This window comes from Diaphorina citri, unplaced genomic scaffold, assembly GCF_000475195.1.
Source record: "Diaphorina citri unplaced genomic scaffold, Diaci psyllid genome assembly version 1.1 scaffold2436, whole genome shotgun sequence".
NCBI lineage: Eukaryota > Metazoa > Arthropoda > Insecta > Hemiptera > Psyllidae > Diaphorina > Diaphorina citri.
This window is the reverse complement of record NW_007379858.1, coordinates 7789-18325: the sequence shown is the minus strand read 5'-3', so window position 1 is coordinate 18325 and position 10537 is coordinate 7789. Positions and strand designations below refer to the sequence as shown.

Here is a 10537-nt window from a genome sequence, read left to right as displayed (position 1 = left end):
TCTTTTTCTTTTGAAATGTTTCTACTCACATTGAAACTTGCAAATATATTTACCAATGTACAAGTTAGTGACATCTGATTTCATAGCAACATAATCTAAAAGCAACACTTGACCATTTAGGGCCTGCTTAGTACCAATTGGCAACATCAACCAAATGTTAAAATGGATCCGGATAAAGTAACCCTAGACACACTCATCGACAACATCAAACTCGTACTCAAGAAATGTCTCATCTCATCTCCTGTCTATGGGAATCTGCAGCGACAACTTGCCGAGTATTTGTTTGAGTCAAATAAACCTCTGGAGGGTGTTGTGCAGTTGGTAGAATCACTCGGAGGGAAATACAAGTTTGATCATTTGAAATTGGAGCAGGAGTACGTACTGAGTGGAGGTGCCAAGAATGAGGAGAATATTCAGAACTATGAAAATGTCAAGGTAAGATTTTTTATTTATTTTGAAAAAGAAAAAAAAAAGTTTGAGAGAGGGAACTGTCCTATCATCACAGGAATTGAAGAGAGAGAAGAACAGTTGAACCCATGATTTAGCACTTACAATGCAGGTACACTACTTTCCAAGCCCACTAGGCTGGCTAGCTAGTTTAATTTTTGAACCTAGTTTAAAGTTTTAAACAAATTGTGGTCCCAGCCATTTAAAATTATTTTTAAGTTTTCACTATTTTGTGTCTCATTCTCTTTGTATTTTTCTTCTCACCTGATATTTTCATCTCATCAGGTATTCAACAGTGTCCCCCTGGAGTACTTGACACCCCAAGCTTTTCTCTCCGATCTCAACAGTCTCCCGGCTGAGTGGACCCTGGTTCAAATCTCTCGTAAACCTCAGTGCCAGGAAATACTACAGGGTGTCCGTGAACATATGACCGGACAAATTGATTGCCGCTTGGATGAGGCTAGACTGGTTGTGATGTCAAGTGGGGAAATGCCAATACAGGTTCTTGTGGATAAACCACTTGGTAAGTGTAGATTGAGTCAATTGGAACACATCACATGCCTTCAGGCACACTCCATTTTTCAAGGGCCTAGGTTTACTTAGCCTTTGGATCTATCTTATTTGAAGTAAACTATCAGTAAGATTTATTGGGACATATCTGAGGCAGAAATTATCCCCACTTAGTGGGGGTGGGTGTAAGGGGCTGTGCCAACTGATTTGGGGTAGGTACCTCTAGATGACAATTTATTTAACATTATCTATGCACTGCAACAAAGAAAGAAAAAGAAGGCGGAGAAGAAGAAAAGATTGAAATGTCAATAGGAGAAGGAATATTCCATACAGTCTGAAATTTTCATTACCTTTAAAAAGATTGTAACTTAATTCGTCTGTCTTCTTGTTTCTTAGGTTCCGATGAAAACATGAAAACCTATTTCGATCTAGTGAATGAGGCATTGGCCAAGCTAAGTGTAGTGTCTGGAGGCAGAAGTAGCCGAGAAGAGGCCAGTGTTCTTATCAAGGATGTATCAAGAAGTAAGTACGTAAAAAAAAAAAAAAAAAAAAAAAAAAAAAAAAAAAAAAAAAAACAAGCAAAAAAACAAGCAAAAAAACAAAAGGTTGTTAGAGGAAACTGTAAATGCTACCTAAGGTCTTATCGTCCCTAAATCAAAGAGAGAAAGAAGACAGGATAGGAGTAATCCAGCCGTTCCAAGAACGAACATTATCCGTTCAGGATAAAATCCGCCCCGGCCTAGTGCTTACAAAGCAGACGCGCTACCAACCCAAGCTAACTAGGCTTTCAAAACATTTAGACATTTTTGCTAAAAAATAGGTATCTACTAAGGTTTTAAAAGTGGGTCTTATAATTTGTTATGTATTTCATTGTACAATGAAATTCATAGGTACCTAGGTACTGAAACATCCTAGCTTCCGTCTTCAAAAAGTCATGCTTTTGTTCAACCCCATGCTAAAAACTCTTATAAATTTTCAGGTCTAGGTGAATGCTGGCTTCGCGAGTTCCAATGCCTTCTGCCAGGGAAGCTCAAATCCCCCGGTCTCAATGCCCTCATATCCCACACTCTGGACACCATTCAGGATAAAATCCGCCCCGGCCTAGTGCTTACAAAGCAGACGCGCTACCAACCCAAGCTAACTAGGCTTTCAAAACATTTAGACATTTCTGCTAAAAAAAAGGTATCTACTAAGGTTTTAAAAGTGGGTCTTATAATTTGTTATGTATTTCATTGTACTATGAAATTCATAGGTACCTACGTAGGTACTGAAACATCCTGGCTTCCGTCTTCAAAAAGTCATGCTTTTGTTCAACCCCATGCTAAAAACCCTCATAAAATTTCAGGTCTAGGTGAATGCTGGCTTCGCGAGTTCCAATGTCTTCTGCCAGGGAAGCTCAAATCCCCCGTTCTCAATAACCTCATATCCCACACTCTGGACAGCATAAGCTCTTCTCTCGTCACCATGGAAACCGAAGCTAGACATTTTCTGCATCGCTTACTAGCCGGTGTTCATTTGATCAGCGAGAAGCAGGTTTATGCCTTGGTTCTCTCTTATGTTACTAAGAATGATGAGCTGCTTGCGGAACATATTACTCAGTCTGTGATGAGATTCAAGGTAAAAATATCCCGCTGGAAGAGAAACCTCTGTGGCTGGGTGGGTATGACACTAGGCTTGCACACCGGAGGTCCTGGGTTCGATTTCCGGCGGGGCCGATGTTTTTTGGCTCTGTGCTTGGAGTTCGTACAAAGATTACCTATTGAAACATGAAATTTTTTTACAAAGGGGGCACTTAGTAATGCACAGAAGTTGTGAAAAAGCTCTGCTTTATCAGAAATATTTTAATATTAGATTATAATTATAGGCTCTTGACCACTAGGCGAGGTTAACGGCGGAGGCGTTCTCTACCACCTGACTCTTAGAGCTCGATTATTATGCGGTCAAATTCTCAAATAAATGAGGATAAAATTCCATGCCTCGGCTGGGATTGAACCCATGCCGTCCTCTTTACCAGGCGAGCGTCTTGACCATTACGCCACCGAGGCAGGTGCTGGCTTTTCCCGACCCCATATAAGGACCCATCTTTATTTTTAATCAACTTTGTATTGTTTTGCAGGATGAATACAGTGAAGCGCTGTCCAGTGCTAGTCGCTATCCTGTGATATTAATACTGGAAGATGAGCTGGATAGACTCCCGTGGGAAACCTCGCTGTGCTTACGAACATCCCCTGTAACTCGGGTACATTGCTTTCAGTTTGTGCTCGCCCTACTGCGACTACATGGGAGTAAAGTGGGTGAGTAAATAGATGGGAAGTATTGTGCCTCTTCTCGCCCATCTGATGAGAGGCATACTACGGGATGGACATGCTACGACACAGACCACACGCGTCTAATGTAGCAGTTTTTCATTGCTACAAAATAAAAACAGCAGTGAAACACTGAAATGGTTAGCGTGGTGGGCTTTGAATCTGGAGTTTGGTGGTTCGAGTCCAAGTCATGTCATAAAATTTAGCGTAGTGTACGCTAAATTTTAATAACACAGTTAGTTTTTTTTTCAAGAGGTTCGAAAAAGCTAGGCATAACAACGGAGGACTTATCATCCCGAAAAAATCAAAGAGAAAACACCCATTTAATGACCGAATTTCCTCTTACAGATAAAGATGGTGTACGGACGTCAAGTATAATCAACGGTTACCTGAGCATACCTAGAATTGGGCATGATCAAGATACTTTCGTTATACTGAATCCGTCTTCCGATATACCGGCTCTAGAAACCAAGTTTAAAACCTTCTTGGATACCAAGTTTGGAAAGTGGAAAGGTGAGTACTTGTACAAGATGGGCTCATATATAGAATAGCTCAATAGAATAGATTTTTATATAAAATAGCTCAATAGAATAGATTTTTTTTCCAAGAGGTTTGATAGAAGGTAACGTCTATTGTCTTATCATCCCGAAAGCGAAGAGACAAGGAAGGCAGGATGGGAGAAAGCCAGACGTTCCGAGAACAAACCTGATCTTTTTAGGATAAATTTCGCCCCGGGCGGGAATTGAACCCACGACCTAGGGCTTACAAGACAGACGCACTACCCTCCCAGCTAACTAGGCTGGCACGGCCATGGTCTTATCGTCCCGAAAGCGAAGAGAAAAGGAAGACAGGATAGGAGAAAGCCAGCCGGCTGATTCTCAGAAAGGCTTTTCTGAGAACGAATCTTATCTGTTTATAATAAAACAAGGCCCGGGCGGGAATCGAACCCGCGACCTAGCGCTTACAAGGCAGAGGCGCTACCCTCCAAGCTAACTAGTTCTTTATAATAGTTCTTGCATAGGACTGAAAAGTCCCTTTACTCCAGCAGTAAGCTACTACTATTATTGTGGTCAAATGCTCAAATTATTTTGAGGATAAAATTCTATACCTCGGCTGGGATTGAACCCACGCCCTCTAACGACCACTACATCACCACTACATCACCGAGACAGCTAGGCTTTAAAAAGGTTCCTTTATTTACTACCTCAAATCTTTCAGGTATTATCGGTAGAGCTCCGTCCACATCGGAATTCATAGACGGACTAAACCATCCCCTATTCATCTACTGTGGTCACGGGAACGGTACCTACTATGCGTCCTCGGACAAGATCGGGCGAGGTCGTATTCGGGCGGTGTCGTGCTTGTTCGGGTGCCGAAGCGTGGAGCGAGTGTGTCATGGCGGTCGGGTTCCGTTCAGTAGTGTGGTCCAGAAGTATTTCATAGCAGGTGAGTTCTACTTGTGATATAGGTACCATTGTAACTTATGGCTAAGATTGAGATACGATGGTATCTTGACACCACATATTTGGGGTCAAAAAATCTTGATGAGTAAAACCCGCGGCTGTAGCTCTAGTTTTTTTTCATCCACTCACACCACAGAGTATCAACAATATTCTCAACGAACCTAAAACAGTGCGTGCTCTCAACTTAGCTGGGACTAACATTGAAAATGTGGTTCATCTGGAAACACCCTTCCTCCAATACCTGAACCTCTCTCACAACAAGATCCAACTATTAGGACAGAATATCTTTGATCGCTCAACGCTATTGGAGGAGCTTGACCTCGGACATAACAGTATTAACAGCTTGGACCCATTCACACCACTCTGGGCCAAACTACATAATCTACAAACACTCGATCTCTCCTACAATCCCATCGACAAAATCAGACAAGGTCACTTTGACACTCTCACCTCCCTTATCTATCTAAGTCTCACGAACCTACCCGAGATTGAACGAATTGAAAAGTTTGCATTCAAGAACTTCCCAAACTTGGAGATCCTCAAAGCGTATAACTACCCGAAGCTGGGCTACATGGATACACAGGGACTTCTCAACCAACTCAACCTGCTTGAGATTTTAGACATTGAAATTACCGACACTGCTATTGGGAGTGACCAAGTGATCAGCATCATGAACGCACGACTCAAGCAACTCGTTCTCCGAGGAACATAGGCTAGGACTCATGAAACAGACAGTTTTGTGCTAATCAGGGTTGACATTGTGAAAACTATCACTTACCAAATCAATTTTCTTTTTCCAGGAGCTGAAAAGTTGGAATATCTGGACATGTCGAACAATTACTTTGACTTATTTCCGTCAATTGCCCTCAAGTCACTCACTGCACTCAAACATTTGAATCTCTCAGCCAATATGATATCGGTAAGCAGGGATAAGATCTGCGAAGAAAGAATTAAGAACAGTTTTTACTTCAGTAAAACAGCCACAGTCACAAGCCTAGTTATGTAAGGAGGGTAGCGCCTCTGACCTAAATCCACTCACACCACAGAGTATCAACAATATTCTCAACGAACCTAAAACAGTGCGTGCTCTCAACTTAGCTGGGACTAACATTGAAAACGTGGTTCATCTGGAAACACCCTTCCTCCAATACCTGAACCTCTCTCACAACAAGATCCAACTATTGGGACAGAATATCTTTGATCGTTCAACGCTACTGGAGGAGCTTGACCTCGGAAATAACAGTATTAACAGCTTGGACCCATTCACACCACTCTGGGCCAAACTACATAATCTACAAACACTCGATCTCTCCTACAATCCCATCGACAAAATCAGACAAGGTCACTTTGACACTCTCACCTCCCTTATCTATCTAAGTCTCACGAACCTACCCGAGATTGAACGAATCGAAAAGTTTGCATTCAAGAACTTCCCAAACTTGGAGATCCTCAAAGCGTATAACTACCCGAAGCTGGGCTACATGGATACACAGGGACTTCTCAACCAACTCAACCTGCTTGAGATTTTAGACATTGAAATTACCGACACTGCTATCGGGAGTGACCAAGTGATCAGCATCATGAACGCACGACTCAAGCAACTCGTTCTCCGAGGAAGCAGATTAAAGAGTGTTCTAGCCAGCACCCTGGCTGGACTCAAGTCTCCAGAGATCACAATAGGACTGCACAATTCTTCCGTGACTTCCCTGCCTCCTGCGCTGCTTGTACCACTGCCAAGATCGAGTAGGATCACACTGGATATTGCAGACAATGCGATCAGTACGCTATCTGCACAGTTCCTAGTGCAACTTGAGGATAGGAAGAACAATGTGGCACTGGAAGGACTAGAAAGGAATCCCATCCAATGCGACTGCAACGCACGCGCCCTACGTCGTTCCCATCTAGGCGCTAACATCGTATGTACAGGACCTAGCGAGCTACAGGCGCGCCTCCTGGTGGAAACCGGGGACGATGAGCTAACCTGTGACGTACGCCGGACCACTCCGCCGCCGGCAACCTCTACTGTACGCACGACAAAGCGCACCACGACCACCACTTCCGAACCAGAGATCATATGGTCACTACCACCACAGACTTCATCTCCCGTGACCAAACGAGCGCCTATCGTACGAAGTGGTGCCTCCATGACTACGATAGCCAATGACGATACGCTGATCATCGGAATCGTTGGCGGCGTTATCGGATTTATCGTCATCCTTATCATTATCATTTGCATCGTGCGTCTGCGCATGATCAATAACAATTCAATTGTCCAATCACAGCACTGTATGAACCCAGCCTGTCCGTGTCCCAAGTACATGGGCGGGCCTTATATGACCCCCGTAGCGCCGAGTTCCTACTATATGCCGTATGAGAAGGAGATGACGCTAAGGTGAAACGGGGAAAGAGATAGGTGGTGACCTTGAGGTGAAGGTCATGACCCTGAGCTTACCTGCCTCGGTGGTGTAATGGTCAAGGACCTCGCCTGGTGAACAGTTCAATCCCACGCCCTCCCATCAAAGATAAAAACTTACTTAGTAATAGTGGTTGAGTGACATTTAACGAAGAATAATATAACCCAGTTAAAACTTACCAAAAGCGTCGGTCACCACTTGAAGTTTTCATAGATTCGCTTCAATCGCGTCCCAAATTATATCTGTGAATTTTTAAACAAATAGCTAGATGTGAGGATAATGTGAGATATTTATCAAAAACCATACCCTATTTATTATAAAGGTAAGATCACACGATGTGGCAGAGTGACATATAAATAATCTAGCAAATTTTCTATGGCACATAGCAAAACAGCAAAACTCTAACGCCATGTGTATAATCATATTAAAGAAGACTGATCACACAGTATGGAAGAAAAAATTGGCAGATTATATGTCTCTCTGCTAGATCCTGTGATCCTACCTTAACTTGATATTAGAATCACATTGGACGTAGAAAGGTCAAAGGAAATAGGGCTAGGCAAAATGTAAAAAGTTGCCTCCCCTATCAATACTTTTAGTAGGATAACTATGTAATAGTTAAATTGTGTAAATATTTGATTGTAAATAACTATAGCTATGTTTAGAATATGCATATTTTCCTTTCGCAATTTTAATAGTGTTGGTAATGGTGTGGGTGGGAAACAGGGAAATGGAACATTGTCTGGCATTGTACCATTTCCCCATTCCCCGCCACTGCCACCTGAAAATCGCGAAAGGAAAGTAGGACTAATATTGGTTGAACAAAGCCCGGGAGCGCACTGACAATTTAATTTAACCAAGTTTGAAAGACGATGATAAAAACGGGCCTAAATTAATATTTCACAAGAGACTTGCTGTGTGTTTACAATTTTACTCGTACATACATAAAGACACAAGAAAGTTTATTGTGCGGTATTTATTGCCAGGGGACACTTAACGTCGGGGTTCAACCCTGACCTCGTGTTAGACCAACTTCATATGTCTCCACCCAAGTATACACTATACAATCTATACATATATCTATGTATACACTTTATAAAGGTGCAATATTCATTTGTTTGGAGGAAAGATGACCAAAATATCATATATGTAGGTTATAATTAAAAAAAGAAAAAAAAAAATGCCTGCAACTCTTTTTGTGTAGGACCATGCAAAACACTTTGTACATCATTGGCATCTAATTTTTGATAGGTTCCTCTTCTAATGGGAAATAGGATGGTAATTTATTATTGTTTAAAACAACTCTTCACTATAAATAATATTATGTAAATAAAAGTACAAATTAAATTAAGAAAATCGTATATAAAAATATATCTAAAATGCAGTTTTGTATATTTTTTTATTATTATTATTATTATAACTCTTTCTTTCATTTGCTCTTTTCTTACTACTAAACAGGTAACAGAAGATTGATTATAAACTAGTATGGCTAAGAGAAAAATTAGTGGTTGGTTGGGCGGAAAATACATAGAAAGAAAATCCAACAAACACAATTATTTTACAATAGACCTCTATTCCAATAATTAGAACCTATTTGTCTTTGGAAACAAGTCTCAAAATACACAGTAATTATTATAAAGCCCGGCACAATCCAATGTTATTCTTACTTAAAGCCCGTTCATGTTCGGAAAAAATCGTGTCGTGTGTAGTGTGAACACTCCCAATTAAATTACATTGCCTACAAGGACATTCGGAAAAAAAATCGTATGAAACTCACGACAAGTGTGAACAGGCCTCTTAGTAAGACCCGAACTTCTAATACTCTTAAATCAGAGGCGAATCATCAAACCACACCGGCAGACCCCACACAACCAGTGCCGAACCGTTCACGAAATAATTCGCCCCCTGTCTCGCCCACTGAACATTGGCACACAGATCTGGGCTATAAGACAACGAAGAAGCAGAAGGCTTTGTAGGATTGGTACAAGACGGCTTAACGCCAGGATTACTAGATGAAGTTGATTTCGCTGAAGGCTTGGAGGGCGGAGGATCGGCAGAAATCTTGGTAGAATTAATAGATTGCTTGGTAGAATTAACAAAAGTCTTAGTAGAATTAACAGGAGGCTTAGTAGAATCAGTAGAAGGCTTGACAGAATCACCAGAATTCATAGAATTAACCAAAGCCTTGGCAGAATTACTACTGGCAACACCATTAGAGGACAAATGACTGACAGAATCCGAATTAGTGGACATAGAAGCCGGAAAGGGCGGCACACTCCACCAGGTTTTGGAGATAGTGGATAAATCTAGTGGAAGAGAAGAAGGGGAAGAGGGGAAGGTGAGGTTGAGTAGATTGGATGCCAGACGGTCGCAGTCTGTCGAGGACACGTTCCAGAGGTTGCCGAGAACACATGGGGACCCTGGAACAAACGAATAAATAAGACCCTGTAACAACTAAATAAACCTTTATTTGGCCAGCCTAGATACCTTGTTTGGTAAAGCATCTGCCTTGTAAAGGCTAGACCGCGGGTTCAATTCCCTCCCAGGGCGGATTTCAAACCTCTTTTTTATGGTCCCTATAACTTGTGGTACTTGTATATTTTTAGTTTTTACCCGAATTCAAGTTTTGAAATAGGAAACCAATATAGGTACAGTGAATCCTAGGAATAGAAGACACCCTAAGGGAGGTTTCACTGTACTTGTGATTATGTTGATGGAAAAAAAACTAGAGCTACAGCCGCGGGTTTTACTCATCAAGATTTTTTGACCCCAAATATGTGGTGTCAAGATACCATCGTATCTCAATCTTAGCCATAAGTTACAATGGTACCTATATCACAAGTAGAACTCACCTGCTATGAAATACTTCTGGACCAGACAATATTATTGTTCCGGGCCCGCCCTTAGCCTTTAGCTGTGGGGGATCGCGAATGTTGAAGACACCGTCTCCGCGAATGGGAGTTCGATTGACAAGAAATATTATCAAGAACGTATCCTGACTTTTCAGGAAATGAGGTCGTCCATTTCGATGATGATAATAACACCAGTTTACGAGTTTAATAAAACTTCCTATTTTAAGATATGAAGCCGACCCCTAAACTTGGTGCGGGAGATTGCTGGTGATGTAGGGGATGGTAGTGGCTGCTGTCGATCCGAATTTCCAAGGAAATAAAGTGATGAGTTTAGAAAGTGCCATAATAGCCCATCTCGAGGCAGTGTAGCGCTTAGTACTGCCCTATTTGGAGCGGATAAGTAGATGACACCAAGTGCCTTGCCATGGATGATAGCAGGAGCCTGTCAGCCCGCTCCAGCCATAAGCCCGCCACAGCACGAACAAGCCCACGGCTTCGCACCTCGCTCACACAGTACCGCCAGCCCAAGGCAAGGTCAATCACAG

The 10537-nt window shown here is 42.0% G+C and overlaps 1 protein-coding gene across 1 annotated transcript; it reads right to left on the bottom strand.

The window, feature by feature from the left end:
• Positions 1-8625: 8625 nt before the first annotated feature.
• On the bottom strand, positions 8626-10009 carry LOC103518918. Its single transcript, XM_008483998.3, has 2 exons — positions 9993-10009; positions 8626-9560 (listed from the first exon to the last, which is right to left on the bottom strand). The coding sequence occupies exon 2, from the start codon at positions 9391-9393 to the stop codon at positions 8965-8967; it is 429 nt and encodes a 142-aa protein (XP_008482220.1). The 5' UTR covers positions 9394-9560; positions 9993-10009; the 3' UTR covers positions 8626-8964.
• Between the last annotated feature and the right edge of the window lie 528 nt (positions 10010-10537).

Excerpts from the sequence above, each read along its gene's own strand:
- LOC103518918 (XM_008483998.3), bottom strand. The coding sequence starts at position 9,393 with ATGTCCACTAATTCGGATTCTGTCAGTCATTTGTCCTCTAATGGTGTT.